A 24,953-nucleotide genomic window follows, 5' to 3' on the forward strand; every position below is an offset into this window, starting at 1 on the left:
GAGCCCAACTGAAAAAGAGAGAGAAGCAAGATAGATAGGGTTGCCAGAGGAAAAAAATACAGGACACATCCAGTTAAATTTGAACTTCAGATAAACAATGAATAAGTTTTTAGTATGTCTTATGAAATGTTTTGGAAATTCTTATACTAAAAAATATTGCTTATCTGAAATTTGAATTTCACTGGGTGTCCTGTGTTTTATCTGGCAAGCTTAAATATGGAAAAGAAATAATTGAGGATAGAGAAAGAAGAGAAATAAGAAGACTGATTACTATTCCACACCCAGATCCCAGGCTCAAGGAAGATTACAACATTTTTGCTTTGAGCATGACAACTCATGCAGGTCCTTGAACTAGTCATGCATTTTCCATTACTAGATTACACGTAGGCAGATAACAAAGGTGTAAAAGGATATTGTATGCCTGTGTTTTGAGAAGGGAACCATGTTGGAACCACCTAATGTTGATGGGTCTTTAGTGACTCTCATAGAACCTAGGCAGTTCATCTTAACTGAGAAGATCTAATCTTTAAAAAGAAAAATTGAAGAAACAATTTTTTATGGAAAACTTATCCTCACATGGTTCCAAGTTTGGAAGAACAGCTTTTGAAGTGTACTGGTTCTGTTGCTGATGGAAACAAATGTGAAATCTAAGTTTCTGCCTGATAATGAAGTTAATAAATGACTGACATTGGAAACTTTTGAGAAGCTTCAGGTGCCCCACAAGCTTAACTATTTATGCTTGGGGGAACTCAGGTAATTTCTAAAGCACATTCCTCATATGATTTTTTTTTTTAAAAGACCATTTTAAACAAAAACATAATTTCTCTTTAAATTTTAATCCCAAATTACAACAACAAAAAATGGCAATGAATTAAGGCTGGTCATAATGTGCCCTTTTTCTTTAGGATAAGTTTGATTTTTTTGTAAGATACAATATATTAACACATGAACCACATACAAGCACATACTTCTGACTCATACAAATATACATTTAGAACTAATACCTACGCACATACTTTTGACTCATACAAATATACATTTAGAACTAATACCTACAAAATAGTATCACAAATGAAATAAAAACTGCACAATTTTCAACAGACTCAATCAATACATTTTACAAATTCTACAGAACATTTTATTGATGTTGTTGGGAAAACAAACAATTTAGAGCATTGTTTAAAATTGTGTGTAACACAGGAGCCACCAAGAAGTTATGGCAAATATAGCATTTACACCACTGTGTCACTGAAATCTAATTGAAAAGACTAAAGTGCTGTAAAATAAAATACTTTTTAAAACCTTGCTTAGCATATCCTGAGGGACACTGTGCATTATTTTCTGTTAGCAATTCAAAACTCAAGCACTCTACCTATGGAGCTTTCTTTCATTTGGATGAGTAACCAAATGTTAGGAGATTGTGTCATTGAATCTGTAAAACTATAGAACGGGAAACTCATGAGAACATGCATTTCCTGAGACTTTCAACTTTCCAGTCTGGAATGCTCACAGGGGAGAACCTGAACAGGTAACTGGCTAAAACATGTCAGGACCTCAACGAACTTAAAACAACTTTAAGTAAAGATGAGTGTTTGTTTGTAATTTATATTCAAGTCCATCTTCAATTCTCCAGCTTGAAGTATAATTGACAATGTATTTAGACTATTACTGCTAGGCATTTCTTATTTATGATGGTCTCATTGTTCACCGGTTTTCTAGTGATTTCTTTCTCTCTTAAATATTTAAATATCTGAAGTATGTTTATGCCCATTAATGTAGGAAATATTGATTTTAAGGGTTCAAATGGCAATAGAATCAAGTTGAGTGATTAGAGAGTGCAGTTTTAACTTGAATAATGTGTGTGTGTGAGATGTGTATCCCGTGTGTGTGTGTGTGTGTGTTTGTGTTTGTGTACACATACAGGCGTACACATGCCAAACACTTCATGCTCCAGTACATTCACTGTTAGGTGGCGCTCCATGAAAATGAGTTTTCCCAGTATGGCTGAAAGTGAATATTGAGGTCATCATATAGAATATCCTAAGGCTTTTAAAAGATGGCTCCTCATTCTCTGCACTCACATGATTGTGTAGTAATAAGGGAGACAGAAATGATAACGGCAGGAGTGTTCACCATTTCGGTCCTTCAAAATTACAGACAGGAAAGCAAACCCAAAAAATGATATTCTTTGCGTATTTCCCCCTCATCCCACCCGCTTCTTTGATTTCCTGCTGCAGATTGGGTAAAAGTTGGATTTTGTTTCTGTTTTTTGCCTTGCAGGACTTGTGACATAAAGTCTCAAGAAAAAGCAAAAAAAAAAAAAAAAAAAAAGTGCACCAAGATGTATCTCCTACTATCTTGGGGCCTATTTGTAGCCCTTGTGTTCCTAGCTCTCTGGAAAGACAATGCCCTGCTAAGACAAAGGAGCATAGGCTGAGGGTAAGCTCTGACTGCATAATACTAGTCCTCACCCCCACTTTTTATTTAAGGCCCACAGCCTGCTCCCTAAATGTGCTCCAGGGCAGGGCCAATGGACAGAAAACAGCCAAAGGCGCCTTCTCTCCATTCCCCTTTCCAAGGACTCCCTCCTGGTGACTCTCCCTCTAGCTGGAGGACCCATAGTTCACTTCTACCTGTTCCCTCCTTTAGAAATTAAGGCAAGTCCACTTATTCTTGGTGCCTGCTACATAGGGACTGTATGTCCACATGGAAACCATAGCATTGACTTGAAAGTACCTTCTGTCAAGGTTTCTGTGTGCATATCATTAATAGCAATAAAAAGCTTTCTCCAGTTAAAAAACTGCACAATTAGTCTAAAGCTTCAGCATGTTTGTTTTTTCCAGCACCCAAACGACAAATATGACAAAGCTAATTCTAAGCAAACATTATAAGAAAGCATCTAAGTTCAAGAAAATACAACATAGTTACCTCTATATTTTATTCGTTCTTCATTAATATGTTGAAAGATTTGTTTTCTGTCATATTTATAAGTTAAATCCTTGTGTCATTGCAAGTGTGCTTGGCTAAAGATCCTACTGAGGGATGAATAATGAATTGTCAGAGAGAAAGTCTGCTCACAAAGCAAATTTCAATAATCCATAGTCCTTTAAAAAGGATTCATATTCAATTGCACACTAAGAGCAGGTGAAAGAGCTAAAAAGACAATAAACCGCAAGAGGAGGGAAGATGGAAGGAAAACTCTATTTGTAAATAATTAAGTCCCAAGCTAGAATATTTTTACAAAAATATTTGAATATGGTCAGCCACTCTACTTTCAAAGGTCTTATCACTCTTTTCATACCTTGAGGGTTTCAGTCTCAAAATTAAATGATTGAATATTATCAGTGTTTTTGCTTAAAAAGAAGAACTGTGGCTGTGTTTGCCCATGTCTGTGTGTCTGTCTGTGTGCATTTGTATCTGTCCACTGGCAGGATGGGTAGACATTGGCATCCTGTGCGTGGTGAGATGTAGACACACAACTGGCATGTGGAACTGTTGCATGCTACCAGGTCTACTGAGCAGACCAAACACTCTGCATAAACATTTTCTTCAGTATAAACAATTTCTCTTGCTTCCCTGCAGCTGCTAATAAATACTATGTTTTGACAATGAGTATTTATAATCTTATAACCAGCTCTTGATTATTCACAATCTTGACATAATCAACCCCCTTGCCTAGGTCTAAGAGATTAAACCACATGCTCTATGTTTAAATTAATTAAAAACTGAGGGCATGCTTTTATTTTCCTATGGCCCTACTTTGCATGGACCGCATTTTCCCAAGGGACTATTATTGCAATTATTTCTAAACATGAAGATAAAATAATTCATAATTATAAGAATTTCAGGAATTTATAGATTTTTAGTTGTGCCTCGCAATATTCCTGTGAGGCACACAGTTGAGGGTTATTGTGCTTTTTTAAAATCATCTTAGCATTGTCAAAAATCACAAAGACACCACGGAGGAAGTGAGGCTCAAAGTCCTGCTACCATTTTTCTTCCCCGTAGACCTGGACTATCAAATCTTGGGACACTGAAATGTTTTGTAAAACTTTTGCTTCTGCCCCAGTCTCTATCCTGGGGTAGGACAGAACCCAGAAATGATGGGTCAGTGTTAATTTTCAGTGCATCTGCCCAGATCACGTGTATGTAAGAATATCCTAAAGACATTTCATGATCTTTGAGATTTTATGGACATCGTTTCAAAAACTGCTCTATTTCTTTCTTCCATCTTTCCTCTTTCCTCAACTTCAAGTAAAAATTTGAATCGAAGCTTCTCAAAATATGTTCCTCAAAATCTGGGATTTAGAATTACATGTTTGTAGATCCCAACTTCATACGAAAGCTTGCACAATCTTTTATTTATTTCTTCTTTCTTTTCTACCTTTTTTTTTTTAATCAAGAGAATTGTCAGGGGAGATTTTGGTAAGAGTTGTTTTCAGAGTTGCCCGATTTTAACACATTTGTCATAATTTTTCATTTACTGAGCATTTGCTGGGCAATATTATTTAAGAGATTCCTGAATTAAAATGGCATCCATCTCTTCCCCCCTCCCCCATCTTTTGCTACAGAGTTGGCACTAATTGTTCTTCCAAAAAAGTTTTTACACTATATTTATAGCTGCCTTAAATAGAAATACTGTGAAACACTGTTATTTTCATATAACACAAAAATTACTGATTATGTCCTCCAATATTACTGATGCAGGGAAACTGACTTGATGCATATTTTCTATGACCAAAAGTTAGCAATGATGGACCAATTGCAGATGACTAGAGGATATTATATTATACCAAGTCTCACAAAAACAAATTTCAATACAACAATGTAGTACACATTACGTTGGGCATTCAATTGTTTTGAGTCCCGTACGGCATCTGATTAAAAAGAGCGAGCGAGAGAGGGAGTGGAAAGGTTCAGTTAGAGAAATCAGTGTAGGAGCCCTAGGTTGAAATCAGAAATGCAATCACGTAAACACTCATGAGTTATACGTTGCAAAGACTAATTCTGAAAAACAAAATTCACTGGTCTTTTTTTATCCCTAACACTAGAAGCAGATTTTGCTCATCAAATGGGAAATGAAATATTTATAGTAATGCAGTATGATAACAATCACTGAAGAAATGGTTTCCCCCTTTTCCCACCCACTACCAGTCTAATCCCCTCAGAGACCCAGTGGAATAGGAAGATCAGAGTGTTTATAGATAATATGCCTAATACAATGAGTCTTCTCTGTCTTACTCATGGATGCTCCGAATGGTACTATCAAGTGTTGGCTTCTCCCTCATCAAAGACATAGTTGAGCTTTATGACAGTGCTGATGAAATCACCAAGTTCCACAAAATCAGCAGTGACAATATTGATGCCACTCTCTCCCGGCTTCTGAGTGCGAACCCACTGCATCATGGCAGGAAGAGCTCTGAGAAAGGAAAGAAAAAGAGAAGTCACAGAAGGCAAGATACTATTTTTCAAGCTTATGCTACCCAGGCTTTCCTTTAGTTTTCTTTTTTCTTTTCTTTTTTTTTTTTTTTTAAGATTTTATATATTTATTTATTTGAGAGAGAGAATGAGAGAGAGAGAGAGTACATGAGAGGGGGGAGGGTCAGAGGGAGAAGCAGACTCCTTGCCGAGCAGGGAGCCCGATGTGGGACTCGATCCAGGGACTCCAGGATCATGACCTGAGCCGAAGGCAGTCACTTAACCAACTGAGCCACCCAGGCGCCCCTCCTTTAGTTTTCTAATGTACCAAAATAAATGCCCCAATTATAGACACAGAATAGAGAAAAAAGCCAAACGGACAATGGTAAATTTTTAACCTCTGAAGGGACTCTGCAGGAGAAACGTTCACCATAGTGGTCCGTATTGGATTTTTCATCTTTGGAGATCTCAGATGTGTGAGTTTACAGGGCAGCTTTTCCACTAAGAAAACGACACTTTTGCACTCACATTCTAGTTTGGCATGGTGTGATTGCCAACCCTGCAAAGCTATGGGGTGGTGAGGTCAGAGATGAATACATGTACTTAACGAACATTTATTATGAGCAGGCTATTTTCAGGAAATGTGCTAGGTACTGTAAATAGATACAACAGCAAAAACCCCTGCATCCAAAGAGTGCATGATTTGGTGGTGGGCAAGTGGATAAAGAAAAAGTTTTAACATAATACAATCAGAACGAAGAGGGAAAATCATAAATAATAATCATAAATAAATGATATCATTTGATAGGAAGGAATAAGCACTATAAAAATGGGGACGAAAAAGGAGTAGGAGTGTGCAGGTAGAGAGGGGTGGTGTAGATGACAACCTAAAATAGGGTGGGTTAGTAGACCTCATGGATAAGGGGACATTTGTGCAAAAGTTAAAGGACACAAGGGAGTGAGTCATGTGAATATCTAGGGAAAGCATTTTGGTTACCACCATGGCCCTAAGGGTGTAGCATGCCTACTTGGAAAAAGGAAGGAGAGAGTAGTAAAAGATGAAGCAAGAGGGCAGAGCCTGCAGGGCCCTGTAGGCCATTTTAAGAGCTTTGAGGGTTACTCTGAGTGAAACAGGGAGGCTTTGGAACATCTCGCGGGGAAGAGTAGTACAACCTGACTTTCATCATAAAGGTGACTCATTACAGGGGCGCCTGGGTGGCTCAGTCGGTTAGGCATCTGACTCGGTTTCAGCTCAGGTCATGATGTCGGGGTCGTGAAATTGAGCTCCATGTCGGGCTCTGCGCTGAGCGGGGAGCCTTCTTGAGATTCTCTGTCTCCCTCTCCCTCTGCCCCTCCTGCCTGTGCTCACTCTCTCTCTAAGATAAACAAATAAATCTTAAAAAAAAAAAAAAAAGATGACTCATTACCATGAAAGCATAAAGGCGAGTCACTGAGTCTGGCCTGAGAAGTCAGGGAAAACTTTTCAGAAGCTGCTCCCTGAATGTTGAGGATCAGGAAGACAGTATGGTGTGTGCCTAGTAGCAGCGCACGTGGTCAGGGAGACACAGGTGATGTTAATATGGCCGTGCAGTATCCTCTGAAGCACACAGAAGTGACACCTACTCTGACTCCAAGTGTCAGGAAGGGAGGTTTACATGGGGAATGCATAAACAAGCAGCCCTGAGAGCTGACAGTTCGACATCAAAGAAAGTGTGAGGAAATCGATGTGAACTTTGAATGCTTGGGGAAGATGGAGAGGGACGGAGAGAGGGGAGAAGGGGAAGAGAGAATGAGGTGGTGGGTAGGAATCTCAGAGTAGTTACATCATAAAATGTAAGGGAGCCTTAAGTTGGAGAGATAAGAGATAAGAACCAGAAGAAAGAGGGCTTTCAAAATGTAGAACTGTCAGCTATTAACTAGGGAAATCGTAAGCTTAGATTTGTGATTTGGAGAGAGTGGCTTCCCTTCAGTGTAGGCCAATCAATGGGACAGAACTGTAGTAGGGGCAGGAGTAACAATTAGGGAGCTGTCAAAGTCATCCAGACCAGAGACAGTGGTAGCTTACGTTGCACCAGCAGCCATAGAGAGAATTGAAAGGAACTGAGGAGATAAAATGATGTTTGCTTAGTGTGGGTGGGATGGAGATGGAGAGGGAGAAAGAGGCCATGGATGGATGCCTAGATTGCTAGCAGTATTCTGGCAGGTGGACATCATTCTCTAATCTTGGAAAGACAGGAGGGAAGTCTTTCCAGTGGATGTGCTAAGTTTGGTCTGAGACATTGATTTTGAAGTGACTTTGGGACACATGAATTGAGATCTCAGTTGGTAGGTAAGTACAGATGTGATATTCAGGACACAGAGCTGTCAAGAGCCATCACATAGCATAGTTAGAGCTATGAGAGTAGATAAGGTTACCTGATTTTATAGAAGGAGAGGAGAAAATGTGATCAGCAGCATGTAAGGGTTGGCTGGAAAACTCGATTCAAGAAAAGAAAAAGAGAAGTAGGCACAAAGTAGAAGGAAAATCAGGAGCATGTAATCATCATGATAATCAGCACAAAAAGGAAACCATGCCCCTTTTGGTTTGTGAAGCCAAAGTGTAGGATGTAATACATGTGCATTTCCCCAGATCTCAGAAAGCAAATCTAGTCTAAGCAAACTCAAGCCATCAAGGCAAAACTGGCTCAACTGCCTTGGACTACATAAATCTGATGGGTCATCCCTTAAAAAGTCTGATCCATGTTTTTCAGCATATACATTTTTCCCATTAGACCCAGATAGAGGAGGATCCAATTGCTCCTAAAAGCGCATAACATGGATCTAACAGGCCCAATGCCTTCAGAGAATAGACTGGCAGGTGGAGAGATGTGGTCTTCTCGGCACCAGTTTCAGAAGATAATTCTACCTTACAGTGAAAAATCTGGATCCCTCAGCACAGATGCAGTGTGTTCAAGTTCATTAGAAAGACAGATGCAGTGGCAATGTGTGTGTAGCCACTTGGGTTCGAATGTCATGACTTTTTCTTCTGGACTTGCTGGAGCAGATGATATCTCTGTGTCGTGAATGCAGTATCACCTTGGCATTTTAGAAAAGGCAGACTTTCTGCAGACAAAGCATCAGAATTGGGCATTTCCTGGGAAGAAAGGGTGGGAGGTGGGAGGTGGCATGGATGGGATAACACTGAGGCCAGTGTTGACTCTGTATTGACCTTAACTGAGTAGCTGGTTCACCAGATTCCTTGAGGTACTAGGTCACAGGAGGTTCCAGAACAACCAATTCCCATCTTAGAACCATGACCACCACAAAAACAGCTCCTCAGATGCCTTCTGCTACTCTAAGATTAAAATTCCTGGGCCTGAATTTAGAGCAACTAATTATCATCCCCACAGGGAGATGTTAGAACCTAAGAGTGCTCTGCTCTGTTTCCCTATAAAATAGACTGCTCTGAGGATCGATGAGACATCCTTTTGGAATGGCTTGTGGGCCTCAGGTAAAAAATGAGTTTTACATTCAAAATGCCATTTCTCTGAGTCGTGGGAATACTTTTATTTTTCTGTTCAGATATATTTTCCTAAAGTCAGTATGATATCAAAGACAAAGCAAGCAATAATGCCAGGTTGAAAATCAAATACTCAGATGGTCTTAAGTAGAATTATGTTGAACAAAAAGAGTCAATATCCTGGATTAAAACTAGCTGATGCTACTGAAGTTATAATAATTTTTTAGAGTGCCATTTCTTAACCCATTTTCATTACTGCCCCCTCTATGGAGCCTTTAAGAATATTTTTTTCTGCTCTCCCTCCTGCTCCATGATATACCACAGATAGACTGTGTTTCTGCTGATATACTGTTTATATAGCTGTGTTTTATACACAAGAAGAGTAAATTTTTTATTTGCCCTCCCAAAAATCAAGTTTAGCCACTTTGGGCGCCATACTGATGTTGACAATGCAACTTTATAACTAACTGCCAAGTTTTGATTACATTTAGTGTTGAATAGAGTGAATTGAAAACCCTACTCTGGTGGAAATAAAATATTGTCTCAATGTCACAATTTCCATGGTATAAGCTAGTTAAGCTTTAGCTTTTTCAATCACTCATTCATTCATTCGTTCATTCAACAAAGATATATTGCACACCTGTGGAGGATGCTGTTGTGATTGCGCCTCCCCGGAGCCACCTGGGAGTTCAAACCTTCTTCATCTCTCTTGGAGAAATGCTGCCATAGCCTTGCCCACACACTCCTTTTTTGCTTTTTCTACACTTCAGTCAGGACAATCTCTTTTTCATCTGAATGCTTTATTCTTCTACAAAAACAGTCACAGAGTCTTCTCTCCCCTACAAGATACACCCAGCTCTTCAGCAGTGTGGAAGACTCTGTCCCTACCTCCCTCACACCATCTACCACACAGATCCCTCTTCCGCCTCATTTGTTACTACTTCCTACATGCTAATTTCTTCTCCAGCAATACCGAGAGGCTTGTTATTTTGCCCTAACCACACACTGTGGTCTCATGCCTCAGTATTTTTTTCAGGCCTTCCCTTTCTCTGAAATACCATTCCTTCCTCAGTACCTTTCTTGGTCTGACTAATTTCTACTTGCCCTCCAAGATTTGGCTCAGCCATTATCTCAATCCCTTCCATCCAAGTCTGGGTGAAGAACCCTTTCTTTTCCTTATGCTTTATACTCCTGAAGCATAGTTCTGTGACTGTGTATTGCACACAGCATTGGCTTGATCCATTTCCATGCCTATTTCTGTCAGTGCCTGCACACTTTTCCAAGAACAAAAATCATATCACAGTCACCAATATGTCCTCTGTACCTACCACGATCCCTGAAACCCAAAAGAAAAACAACACATATATTGAATTTAAATGTTGAACTAGAAATCTTTTTTTTTTAAGATTTTATTTATTTATTTGAGAGAGAGTGAGAGAGAGAAAGAGCACAAGGAACTAGAAATCTTGGTCTCAGATGTCACAAAGTCTAACAAGAAGAATGGATGTGAACCAACTGTAACAATACAATATGGTCCAGTGGTCATGGGCACAGGAATCTATGGGAGCATGTGAGATGAAGTAATTTGTGTCACTTAGGAGAAATTAAGGAGGAATTTAAGGAATATGTCACAAAACAGGTGACATCTGAACTTGGTCCTAACTCATTAGATAACGAAGGAAAGCATTTCAAGAAAAGGGAACAATACATGCAAAAGCATGGGGGCTGTCTAGTAGACTCCAGAACCGACTTATCCTGCATAACTAAAACTTTGTACCATTTAACCCTCACCTTTCCTATTCCTCCTCTTTCTCCCCAGCTCCTAGCGACTACTATTCCATCCTCTGCTTCTGTGAATTCGACTACTTCATTCTAATATGTAAGTGAGACAATCCATTATTTGTCTTTCTCTGCCTGGCTTATTTCACTTAGCATAATGTCCTCCTCCTGCACTATATACTAAGATTTGCTACAAGGGTAGGTCCTATGTTAAGTGTTCTTTACTACACACACATACAAAAAAGTAACAACAATAACGGGGGCAGAAGCAAACTTTGGGAGGTAATGGATACGTTTGTGGTCTTGATGGTAATGGTTTCATGGGGATATACTTATCCCTAAGCTCATCGACTTGTAGACATTAATATGCACTCCTTTTTATGTCAATCAGACCTAAATAAAGTGGTTTAGGAAGAAGCATATGGGTATGAAAGATGATGTGATTAGGAAAGACAAGGTGACCGGAGAGTAAGGGCCATGGAGGTGTGGGGACAGTAGGGGGACACCTGTATTGCACACCTGCAAGGGAGGGACAGGAAGGTGTTAGGCCAGATTGTTAAGAGCCTCCTTTGACAGCCTGTGGAGTCTGAGCTTCACTCTGTACGCACTTAAATGTTTGTCATTAATTTTGTCCAATTAAAGAAGAGTTCTTTGATTTTCCCATGTGAGAAAGAACCTATTAATTTCATACAAAGTCTGCCATCTAATGACACTGAAACTTGTATTCTTGTCACATATAAATAAAGAACACATTGTCTCCCTTTGAAGATTCTCAGGTTGTACTCAGACTGTTACGAGATCTTAACATTCATTCATTCATTCATTCATTCATTCATATGACTTCCACCATACAGCCAAAAAGTTGCTAGTGGAAATTTGAATAACATTCACTAATATTATGAAGGAAAATATTTCATAGTGAAGTTATATATTCTGAAGAGATTCTTAAATTTCCTTTGAATCTGTGTATTCATATTTTAGTATTTATTTATGGTACAGAACGATGTGACTATACAAATACTGCAAGGTTTTCTTATAAATGCCACCCTTTTTCTTAATCTCTCTTTTTAATGAGATGCTAGATTTATAGTTAGACTGCTTACTCACAAACCACCCTGACAACCAGGAGGATTGCTTCAAGATAAATAAAAATTTAAATAAAATCATAGCACTAGTGTCAAATCTGGCGCCTCAAGTCTCAGCACCAGTATTTATTGTAAGCAAGTTAGTTAACACTCTGAGCCTCAGTTTCACCATCTAGAAAATGGGCACAATAACAAGGATTTAAGTAGTGTGTGTAAAATGCTAAGATAAATGTCCAGCTCTCTCTAAGTGGGACTGTATTGAACATCCTCTGAGCGACAGCCTTGTAATGCCCTGCTCTGGTCTCCAGAGTCTCTAAGAAGGAAGGCAGCAGGAAATTCTGAGAGCAACATCCAGCCATAATACAGTTGCGATGTAAAAACGAGCCCGTGGGATGTCTTTCCAAGTTTCACAAATCCAATCAAAGACGGAAAGAACGAGGGCCAGACTGGTGATGAGGCTCTCAGGGAAATGTTCTTGGAAGGGCTTTGTTTGCAGGCACACAGTTGTGGCAAACCTCCCACCTGCTTCTCCCATCAGAGCTGCTAAATAAATGAAGATGGTGAGAGAGCAAGCAAGTTCACAGCCGAAACCTGGTACATGAAGCCTCAAAGCCCTTCTCTGGCCCGTGGAGCTCTCCTGCATAAAGGCATCTTCAAACAGAGGGCAGGCTTCTTAGGAGAGAAATGGGCACATCTGCAGGAATCAGAAAACCTCCCTCCCAACAACAACTGGAGGGGAAAGACAGAGGAGCCAGAGGTCTTCTGATGTGCTGGCTTTGAGAACCGGTTTGGAAAAGATTTAAAAGGAAAAGACTTAGGAGTTGAAAGTGCTGAGTTCAGTAACCCTCAGTGTGCTGACCTTGACTTACTAATTCATGTCTGTCTTCTACTTGGGATGCTTCAATCACTTCTCTGTGCTCTTAGCACAAAGGTAAAAATCCTTCACTGGCCTTTGGGGCCTTGAACAATGGCCCCCCATGGCTTCTCTAGTTCCATCTCTGGTCACTCTTCCCCTCACTGAATTCTAGCCACATCCTCAGTCTTGCTCACCTCGACCAGCCTATTTGCTCAGGGAACTTTGTAAATGTTGTTTGCTTGTTTTTTAGCCAGAATGTCTTATCTTTTATGCCCCTTCCCTTGGCCAACTCACTCATCTTTCAGGTGATAATTTAGATGTCACCGCTTCAAAACACCAGTGAGAATTGTCATTATATTTATATGCATGATCAATATCTGTCTCCCCAGCTGGACTGCAATCACTTTGAGGACAAGGACTGTCTGTTTTCCCACTGTTGTATCCCCAGTGCTTAGCAGAGTGCCTGGCATGGACTAAGTATCCAATAAATATTTACTGAGTAAATAAACAGATTTTATTTAAAACAAAACAAACTGAGGGTTCTAGAGGGGAGGGTGGTGGGAGGATGGATTAGCCTGGTGATGGGTATTGAGGAGGGCACGTTCTGCATGGAGCACTGGGTGTTATGCACAAACAATGAATCATGGAACACTACATCTAAAACTAATGATGTAATGTATGGGGATTAACATAACAATAAAAAAAATAAAAAAAAAAACACCCACAAAAAACCCACAAAAAACCATTTTTTTAAAGATTTATTTATTTGAGATAGAGAGAGATCGTGCGGAGGGGCAGAGGGAGGGGGGAAGGAGAGAAGCAGACTCCCCACTGAGCATGGAGCCTGCCTGGAGGCTCCACCCACAACCCATGAGATCATGACCTGAGACAAAATCAAGAGTCGGATGCTCAACCTCAACTGACTGAGCCACCCAGGTGTCCCTACATCACTTTTAGAATAGAGATGTATGCACGAACATAATTCGTGAAAAGACTGCCCAGTTTTTCTCACTACGGCTACTGCCAAAGATTTTAGTTTGTGAATTCACTGCTATTTTGCTAAATGAAAGGAGTCTTTTTTTTTTTTAAATTAACTTGACCAGTCAATTTGCAAAATGGCTTTCCCTGCATTATACAAAGAGAGTCAGGAGAGTCTGTGTAATAATAATGATAGTAGTGACCATTATCTTCATAAGAATAAAGTTTATCAGAATTAAACTTAATCAGATTTCTTTATTTACTATCAATTTTGTATTAGTTTTAATTATTAATTATAATTATTTATCATTTAATTAGATTTAAATTTATTAGGAATCCATGTTAAAGCCATATTCAAGTGTGTGTGTGTATATACATAATACTTTTACCACAAAGGTATGCGACCTCTCTAACCTCTCTGAACTGTTTTTTTGCAGTTAACGAATGAATGATAATAAAATGCTTGCATCTTTCAGTGAATTTTACCTGAATGTATTTCATTTAAACAATGACATGTTTCTTTTACTGAATGAAATAGAACCTCCATGTTCAGCTCGTTAATTTTTGCACAACTCTCTGATGCCCTCATGGATAAAGATTACAAATGAAAATATCAGAGTCTTGTTACTGTCTGTCCCAGACCCAGCCGTTCCTGAGAAATGGATTTTTGTTGATCAGCAAAGTTTAAAATTAGGATCATAGGTCTTTCTCTCTCTGAGCAACTGAGTCACCCAGGACCAACTAATTAAAATCAAGTCTGACATATTTTAAAATGTGATTTTCTGTCAGTCTGGACATTTCTGAAGGCTTAGAAATTTCACTTGAAAAACGTAAGGAAGAGAAAGACAAAATACAAAGAAGCCCTTGCCGAAAAGGTTGGCATTTCATTCAGCAAAGCATATGGTGGTAAAAGGCAGGGCCTTTGCATCTGCAGGTTTGAACCCTGGAAGGGGCTTCAGAATAACCTCAGGTTATCTCACAAATCATAACTTCCTAAAATACCAGGCTTATCAGTTTTTTACTAAACCTGTTTCTATTCAGGAAGCAGCATATCTGATTTATGCCTGATGAAAATAGCTCATTTTTGAAAAAATCTTTTTCCCCTAAAATTGAGCACAGAGAAAGAATGAAGTCATATGAATTATCTGTGAAACAAATGCCCTCGCAAACAACTCCAGAGATTTTAGAGGACCTGAGCTTTCCTAAATAGGAGACTGAAGCCTTTCCACATCTTCCCATGATCTGCACTATATACCTTCAGAACCAAATTACTGCAGTTGTTAGGTATAAAATAGAAAATAATTAAAGGCACGACTAAACACAGCTGGTTAGAGTTTTTCCCTCTGTGGCAGTGAAAGGAAGAAATCCCCTTCTCCTTGACTCTCCCGGATCCTCTGCTTAAACCCCATTTGTAGCTGGATAAAGACGTCTGTCCAACAAATATTTACAAAGCACCTCTCAGGAGCTACATATTATTCTGTGTGCTGAGGACACGGTGGGGCTCGAAGACAGACACAGCCCTTGCTCTCCTGGTCCATGCAGTCTAGTAGGGGAAAAGGGATTTATTAAAAATACACTAATGAACAAACAAGTAACAAGAAACAAACTGCACTGGTGTTAGAAGAGAAACTTCAGCTCTGGTCTGGACTATAATAAAATGTGTTTTGTTTATAATCTTGCACAAACTGTGCAAACCTTCTGTGTCCCCATTTTCCCTAATTGTAAAATTAGGAATACTAGCCCTCAGAGGTAGACACACCCCCACACAAAGTGATGATATCGACGAGGGTGCTATTCAAAGGTAAGGTCCGGGGCTGCTTTCTAACGCGACTCGGCACAGCCATGAAGGCGGACACGTTCTGGAAGCTGCAGGAGAAGGACACGAGAGCTGCTTGTCACAACAGGCGTACTGAGCAGGACACTGACCAACCTTCCTCGTTACCCTCGCTTGCTGGTTTTCAAAGGGACACAGTCCCAGTCCTCAGGAATACACGAAAGCTATTTCATCTCCTCCCCATGCCGGGCAGGTTGTTTAGTTTATTTCTGTGTTTGTTTAGCAAAAAGCGATGCAGTCAAATCAAAGCAAAGGGCTCCATTCCTTTCCTTTGATGCTGGCAACAGGAGCCCTCTTCATTATGGTGTAGAAGAAATCCGTTAAAAAGCTATTTTCAATTCAAATAAGGTCATAGCAACTACAAGAAGAATGGTGTTTAGAGTTCATAAAATGGACTGTGTCTGCAGGCTCATCATTTGCTCCCAGCCAGTGTTTCAGCATAAGCCATAACCCTGCCAGGAGCACTGAAGGTGAGCGGGTCAGCCTCCCGCTGAGCAGGGGCTCTCCTGTCTGCTAATTTCCTAAGGCAGCAAGCAAGCAAGAAAGCACTGCAGATTCTAAACACAAAGACGTTCCATATATTGAGACTGAGATTGCCAGGAGGCACACGATGGGTTTTCTTTCAAGCGTAGAGTCTCAAGACGATGAACACTTCTGTGGGGGGTCAAGTGTTCTCACTTTGGTTTGTTCCTGCACACCAAAAAGCCCCTCACTCAGAGCAATGTTCGGGGAATTCGTGGTACTCAAAGTTCAGAAGCAATCTGCTTTATTCGATACGGTTTCTATCTGCAGGCATCTGCCCTGCCTTTCTGCTCTTTGGAAGGATTTCCGTTTGCCAAGAAAGAGCTGCAGTCGAACTTGCGCTGAAAGTAAATTTGACATTTCTGTTTTTGCTTGGATTACACATCTCAAGGACTCTCCAGGTTGATCCCTTGGCTCTCAAGGATTCCCGACTTGGGGGGTCCTGGACTAGGGATATCAGAGGTTGTAAGGTAAGCTGCGACAGAAATCAGTCACCCATGAACTGTGGTCGCACAAGTTAACTTAAATACCACTTTTCTTTACTGCTGGCTGGATCATTTTATCAATCCAGTTTTAGTATTGAGTACCTATTTTTTATTGGAAGGTCTAGTGGAATTCTGTATGCATTTAATTTTAACAATGGGGAGATAAGTTATTACTTATCAAATACACATTTATTAAGAGGAGACGGGCTCTGTGAGGGGAAAATGTGGTAATAGGTCCTTCAAGGTGAAATCCTGGGAACCAATGGTCTCCATAACATTCATAGATTCCCTCCTACCATCAATAAATGCTTATTGAGTACTTATCATGTGATAGTTGTTGGGACAGATACAGGGATGGATTGGACATGGTCCTTGCCTTAATTATGGAACTAGTTCTGGAATTACCTGAACTGCTACAAATAGAAATTGCATAACTGCCTCGAATAACCTTGTGTGGAAACAAATGGAGATGTCCATGAAGTTTCTTTTGGCCTCATGAAGTAGCTGCTGGGCTCTTTCTTGACATATGCTCTAATTCCAATGGAAACATTCCATGGACTCTTACAAATTCATGAGGCTAAATAAAAACTACTCTCTAAGGACTCATAAGTTAAGTGAGTATTATCGAGTTTTAATGGACTGCCTACAATCGATCCAGGGGCAGTAGAAAGAGCACAATTTTTAGAACCAGGCAGAGCCCTATTAGAATTACTAATGAAGTGTGACCTCAAGAAAGGTTATGTAACCTCCCCAATGTGAAGTTTCTTCATTGTCAATTGGGAATAATAATGGTAGCTGCCTCATAGTGTTTTTGCAAGAATAAGATAAAACAACACGATATAGATAGGTGCTACAGCATAGAAGTGAAGAGTGAAGACTTTGGAGCAGACTCTGAATTCACACCATGCACTCTCATTTATACCAGTGTTACTTTAGGCAAATCACTTAATCTTTTCTAGCTTTAGTTTCCTCGCTCATAAAACAAAATAAAAAGAGGAAACCAATGTGAAGATTAAATGGAATAACACGCATATAAAATTTAACATAATACATGAGAGATAAGAACTCCATATATGTTAGCTGCTACTCCATTTTTAGTGTTAATGCGTAAAGTGCCCAGTACATAGTAGACAATGAATAAATGTTAGTTAGCTTAATTTTTTTCATTTTTCCTAGTTTTAGGTTACTTTAAGGCAAGTGACTGAAAAAGTTACTCTATGTATAAATGTATGGTGACTGCTGTGAAGAGTGCCCAGATCCCCCCTTCCAGATTGAGGGCGCTCCTTCTCCCAGATGCTCTGAGTGTCCTTGGCTGTCAGCTCTCAGCTGAGTTTCTGTCCGAGAACTGCCCTCAGGCAAAGAAAGCCACCTCACTCAAGGTGACACACCCTCTCTGGGGACAACTTGAATCCAATGACTGATCTTTGGGGAGGAGTATATAGAGGTACTTGCCTCACAGTGGGACAATTCTGAAGGTTCATCCCAGCTCTAGAGCTTCTCTGGGCTTGGCTGAGGCCTTTGTTGAGAAGAGCCTATCTTCTCCCTCTGCGCAATCCTATTTCTTTCACTCTCCCAAAGGCATGGGCCCCAAGGGAGCTCCAGAACAAAATTTCTGCATACAAATCTCAGCATCTCAGAGTGTATTTCTTGGGAAACCCAACCTACAAGTCTCCAGTTTAGATGGCAAGAAATTCTGTGATCAATAGACTTTCTCTTTCAACCCAAGTAGGAATCAAGAGTGGCCGTTGGCAACCCTAATGAGATAGAGAAATTAAAACTATATTTCCTTTCCCAAAATACAAACAGGGTGAGTCTTAGGCTGGTTTGAGGGGTTTTTTTGGAGGAAGGGTGGGAGGGGATCACCCGAGGAAAACTGCATTTATGCTTAGGGCCATGCACCTGCAGTCTCACACGGGTACCTCTACTTCCTCTGGCAAAGCAGAAAGGCCACCCAAATCAGACTACTTAGAAACAGTTACCACATAGTCTTACTTTAATCATCTGTTAGAATTTTCCTCTGGATGCCATTATGCTATGAATAATATATCAGGCTCAGAAAACCTAAACCTGCTTCTAAAGAAAATGTTTGTTATGGTCACTCTAATGGAAGACTTTTCCAATCCAAATTGCTCAGCAGAAGCTGGGTGGGGCTATTTATTACATCATCACAGCCTTCTGTGTATAGTACTTTGTACAACTTCACGTCCCTGACACATTCTTTCAAAGATGAATGTAGTTAGAGCATCCAAATCAAATGTTCAATTTAAAAAAAAAGGCCAAATTCAGAAATTTCACTTTCCTTAGAGAAAATGCTGACAGGTAGAATGAATACACACAGAATTTAATTTGATCATAATATCCCAGGTGCTGATGTGTTCATGTGTCTGTGGGTCCATGTAATCATGCATAATTATCAGGGGTGATTTCTTTGGCCTTTTCTCCTTAATCAGTGACAACCGCAGGTGCAAGGGGGAAAGGAATATGTCATCTGTTCTGCAAGAGAATAATATCCATTGTGCTATTAATTCCATAATTTCCTCCAGACAGTGGTCTTACAAAGAGTCTTTTAAAAAAAAAAGATTTATTTATTTATTTATTTATTTGAGAGCACGAGAGAGAACTCACAGGTGTGGGCAAGAGGGACAGAGAGAGACGGAGGGAGAGAATCCTCAGATAGATTCCCCGCTGAGCAGGGAGCCCTAGGAGGGGCTAGATCTTAGGACCCTGAGATCATGACCTGAACCGAAATCAAGAGTCAGAGGCTTAACCGACTGAGCCACCCAGACACCCCTTGGAGTCTTTAAATAGCACCAAAAGAGTGTAAAATTTTAGGTCAATTAGCCCCAGAGCAGTGTTTTCCATTGTGTTATCTGTTTGTTATATCTTTGGGAAATCATGTTACCTGACACTTTTTAAATTGTCCACTTTATCATTCTTTGACAACATGGAAAATTCCTAGAAACTTAATAACATACAAAAAATATTGCTAAGCCAGATAGGCGCCATGTATGTATATAACTTGTTAATACATTCTCCCTCTTCCTTGCATATTTTCTCCTTGACACATTTAGAAAAGTAACAGAGAGTATCAGGTTTGAAAATGTGCTTAAGACATTTATGAACAGTGACCACATTCTTTATAAAAATGTTTTTTAAACTGAGTTCCATGGGACAATACTTCATGAGATACTGAAAGATATTCCTAAGACAAATAAATATTCCTTTGGTCAAATACATATAGGTAATATTGAAGCCTCTTTGGGGCTTCATTATATCTAGTTCACAATACACATAGTAGCATATTAGGCATATTATATTAAAAACATTGAGATGTTATTGAAATAAGTTAAAAATTTCTTTCCCTGTTTTCAAACTTATTTGATTCAAGGACAGTCCCACAACTACCAACATGTGCACGCACATACACACACACACAAAAACACCCTTTTTATTTCTTCCCATAAACTGCCAATGGACATCTAGTGGATCTAATGTTCTATAGAACACTATTCTAGAATTATTGCACTACAGCATCATTTTCAAGGGCTCAACTCTGTCATATGTTTCAGGGACTTGAAATTCTCACAGCCTCCTGAGTCAGACAGCGTTGGACTACTCCTGCTATTAGAAGGTTCTTTCTGACCACTCTCTAGTCTTTCTTAGGTTCATCCAGAACAAGTATATTCCTCTTCCACATGACATTCATTTAAATATTTGAAAATAACTGGGACTCTCCTGCCCCTCCATCTGTATCTCCCCTTCTCCATCTGAAACATCCCATTTCCTTCCCTTATATAATTCAGTTTGGAACATTCTTATTGTATTTGTCAATCTCTTCTGAACACTCCACTTTGTCTATTCTTCCTCCAAAAGAGGTACATGGAAAATAATGCAATTTTCTAACTTGGGTGTAGAGTATAACAGAGCATTCCCACCCTCATTCTGGGTACTATTGTTCTCTTATTATGATCAAAGATTATTTTGACTATTTCTCTTTTAATGCTTCCAAGATCCTTGCATCATCACCTTTTTCTTGGAATTAACAGCTTCTTCTGAAGAAAGCAGGAAGATATTAGGCAGTGCTAGTGGAGGGGAAGGAGCTCTGCTTCTAGAAGAGTCAACACAAGCTTGCTACCTTACACATTCTTCTCCCACTTTGACTCAGGGAATCTCCTCTTTGCGGCCAAGAAAGATATAAAGGATGCAGAAGCTGAGGTCCCACCAGAACTGTCGAAAAGCTCTCGAGAATGGTGTGAGGCTAGAATAACGGCTGGAGACTGAGGTGTTGGAGCAGATGACAAAATGGAAGTTTCGATCCTCTCAGAGATAGCTCCAGCTGGCAGTAGCAACAATCCAGGTAAGTCTCCTCCGGGTTGTTTTAGAGTCAAGATATCAACATCAGAAGAACTTGTACAGATACAGAGAAATTTGAAATAATTTAATTTTTTCAAAATTTGCAATCACATATGCATGTGAATATTTGGCCATGCAAATGATCCTCCTGCCTGCCTGAGTCTGCACTTAGCAAATACAGAGGTGGGGTATGGCAAGGTGACATAGTGACAATAATGCTGCCCTTCCTTAGGGCTGGTGCTCACTCTAGCCTTAATTAAGTCATCAATTAACTAGTTATTGATTCTAAGAGTCAATGAACATAGAATGTGCTATATGAAAGATGAGCATTAGCAACAGTGTCCGGCTGAATTTTAGGGAAGGGTTTGAAAATGTGGTCTTAAAAGAACAATTGCTACACTTTTTCCTTAATTAAAGTCTTCCTTTATATAAATCTATAGATTAATATATAAATGTATTGGGGGGCATGCTATAAAAACGCCCCCCCAAAAGGTGAAATAAAATGCTCCCTCATGACAGACCAGACCTGGGTTATCTGAGGGGAGGTCTTCAGGGATAAGACTTTGAACGTTGTTATAGGATTGATTCAGACTGGAATAGAAGGAAAGACATTGGCCAGAGAGGTGCGGGGAGCCTTCTTTTGGGGATGTGGAGTTGTTGAAAATTCAGAAAAGAGAGTCTGGGGGGTGTGTGTGTGTTTCTGGAATCTCAATTAACTTCCAAAATTCTACAGTCACTCCTACAACTGCATTAGCTGCATGTTTTTATATAGGATGCTGCTCTCCTGGGTCCTACCATCAGCAATACTTCTGTGCAATAATGAAGAAGCAGTTTCATTTAGGGAATGAAGTGACCGGTATGCACCACAACCTGCCTTATATCAGTGTATTTGCTTACACCTGAATTTTGAACTTGACTGTTCACAGTGTCTTTGAAAACAGATAACACGATACTATGAAATTAAATAACTACTGTATTAAAATATCAAAACTGCCCTGGAGAGAACAAAATATATATTTTATATACAACTGACACATCAGTTAACTGATATCTCAACTAACCAAAAGCTGTACAATAACTTGAATGCTAGGTGTCTCAGTTTCTCTGCTTTAAGCAAGAATAATTCAAAAAAACAATTCTAAAAATCCCATATATCCTCACCACTGTAGAATGGAAACTTCTCTTTCAAACAAGCCAAGTTCCAATTTGAAAAGGAACTTACAAGGGGCAGTTGGTGGTGAATGAGACTGCAGCAGTAGTGATGAGCATTGTGTGGGATGACTTGAGGGCCTGCTGTTCATCAGCTCGACCAGCCCTGCCCCCTGGGGAGATGCAAGGCCAGGGAAGGACCTTTTTCTTCAAGGTGGAATAGTTTGACAGGGAGCTGTTCACAGGGACAGTGCTATTTTCAAGTGAAAGAATTAATGAATACTTTTCAACTAAAAGCTCAAATCAGCAGAAAAGAACCTAAAGAATAACGCTGCTAATTTTATGAGGAACCCATGTCCCACTGGAAGTCATTAAGTGGAAATCATTTGAAAATACCTTCAAATGTGTGGCTTTCTTAGCTACTAATAATAAGATGTATTTTATAACAGGTTGTATTCCTGGTATTCCACTCCATTTTAGGGTTGATATTTAAAAAACAAACAGAAACCTTTCTTAATATCCTACTGAAGTAAGGTGTTTAAAATAAATATAAAATCATTGCTCATAATATACTTGCCATTTTTAAATGCTCTTCATTACTATTTTCTGATGACAAATAAAGAAGGTCTATAATGCTGATTTACTTTTCTTAGCTACATCATACCATTTTATCTAGTGGAAGTGAGTGGGAAAACAAAATCAGTAAGTTTGACTTGAGAATTATGAATCCTTGATTCTGAACCTGGCTCTGGCCCTAACAGGCAACCTAAAGAAGACAATACCATCAATATCACATTTCTACACTGCTACATTCATGTCCAGAATGAGAATTCCCTCCTGACTTTTAAAAAGTATTTCTTGAAACCAACTCTACTTGAGCCATGTCTGCAAATGACTGGCTCTGTCCGTGCAATGTGCAGGATAGAAATTTATCACTCCACCTCAGAGTTATTGGGAGGCTCAGATACAATCATGACTCTGAACACCCTTGAAAATTGCGAAGAGCCCTACAAATTTAAGTTGTTCCACTTAAATGAATTACTTGGAATTCTGTATACTGAAAATCCTCCTTGCCCTCAGCTGAACTCCTCACTTATAAATGGGTTGGCTTGCCATTGGGTTTTCAATGTTTGTTCACCCAACCTGTGTTGGCTAGGCATCATTCCTCTTGCCTTACTGGAGACCATAAGGGAGGTGGGGAAGTAGTCAAGGCCATGGTAGAGACGAGAGTTTCTGTCATTCTTTTTGCATTTCTTAGAATCTCCCTCATGTTGCTAATCTCAAATAACTTGAATCTAAAATGAAGTTGGAGTCTTCTAGTTACTATGTACCTACATAGGTACATAGAGGTTATAAACTGAGGTTCTAGCATACTGCTTTGGGACCAAACAACTCATCTGGGTTGCAAAGGTGCCCATTTTTAGCCACATTTTCTTATTTAAAGACCACAGCTCTCTCTCAGTTGGAGTTTCCATCATCCACCAGAAAGCTTTGTTCTATTCACTATAATAAATGAGACTTGATTATGGGGCTGAAGTCCAGTAAACCCCTGTCTTCTTATCTATCTATCTATTCAAAAATAAATCTGGGTAGCCAGATTTCCCTTTTGGAAATGAGCACAGCAGCAAGCAGATGTGATTTTGAGGGCACTGTCTTTAACAGGGTAATTGATATATCCTCTAATTGATCAAGCCACTGTAACATTAACTAGCACTCTTGGATCCTTCTGGCTAGTGATGCCATAGTTTTCATTCCAACCTTTTAAACCAAATTCTACTGCATGTCAGGCACTGTTCCAGGTACTGAAGAGTGAACTCAGAAGAGCATGTAGAGATGAGGCCTTAAACGTTTTTAGTTTAAACCAGAAAACCTGAACATTTACTCAGGAAATGGCCCTAGTTTCAACACTTGTGCAGTAGTTAGATGTTATTGATTCTGCCCACCAATTTCCCTAACAATAGTACAGAAAATCTGAGCCCCAAAGAGCTCGAGTCGCAAGGCAGTTTGATGATTAAGATGAAGGTTCACAAAATACGTCTTATTGAACATACAAAATAAGATGCCCAGAATGCTTTGTAAATTTTATGCTGAAATTCAATTACCAGCTTCAACATCTCATCCTCTATCTCCGTTTAATATATCAAGTCAACAGCAACTGTTGTAGAAAAACTCAAAACAGAAGTAAAACTCACAAGTGCAGCATAAAAGTAAACGTAGTCAATAGAAAAGGAGCTGATTCATTCTAAAACTGAAACATGTAAGATTTTATAATGTACTTAGTTATTTCAGTAAGTTGATATTGTTGCTTCACCTACAGAGAAACAATGAGCTAGGCTGCCTCCTTTTTTCCTCTTTTTTTTTTTTGCATTTTATCTAAGGATAGTATCTGGACAAAAGTAAAAATAATGGTGGATTGGTGGGTGTCTGGATGGGTCCTGGAAGTCTTCATGTTCTCAAAAGTGGAAAACCGGCCACTTCAAAAATCTGTAAGTACCTGAATGTGAGTAGTGTGAGCATAGATTTTCCTTTCATCTGAAGTATGTAAAAGCCTAATGATAACTCCTCACAGTCAACACACCTGCGCTGTCAAATCTGCTCTAACTTCACACAAGCTGCGGGATCCTCAGAGTTAAACGCAGGCAGCTCCACCTTTCCTGCCCTTGAGTCCTTACCCACTGACTGGGCTTCTAACGGTGTGGGTACATGGTGACCATTTAATACACCACAATGAGATAGGGAAATCGGACTAAAGATATTAAAAGCATGTTTTTTCCTTCAAAAGGAGTGACTATCCTTGATTACTCAATCTGAAGATGTTATGTTTACTTGAAATCTAGTTTGTTTTGCTTCAAAAATCTTTTCCATAAACAGAAAAAAAATTTAAGACCAAAATAAAATATCTCTAAATATCCAATGAATATTTAAAAAATGAATTACTGTTAAGCAAAAGGAAAATTAACTTTGTTTATATGCAAAGTAAGTGTCTTTCTTTTGG

The 24,953-nt window shown here is 39.4% G+C and overlaps 1 protein-coding gene across 1 annotated transcript in view; it reads right to left on the minus strand.

The window, feature by feature from the left end:
• Positions 1-931: 931 nt before the first annotated feature.
• The window catches only part of LOC118006399 (PI-PLC X domain-containing protein 3), a 165,707-nt gene continuing 141,685 nt past the window's right edge, over positions 932-24,953 (minus strand). Inside the window, exon 3 of the mRNA XM_034999022.1 lies at positions 932-5,419. Coding sequence (XP_034854913.1) covers positions 5,266-5,419 — 154 coding nt within the window. The 3' untranslated portion in view covers positions 932-5,265. The remainder of the gene's footprint in view (positions 5,420-24,953) is intronic.

The sequence above is a fragment of the Mirounga leonina genome, unplaced genomic scaffold (assembly GCF_011800145.1).
Source record: "Mirounga leonina isolate KUSES-001 unplaced genomic scaffold, KU_Mleo_1.0 Mir_96, whole genome shotgun sequence".
Taxonomy (NCBI): Eukaryota; Metazoa; Chordata; class Mammalia; order Carnivora; family Phocidae; genus Mirounga; species Mirounga leonina.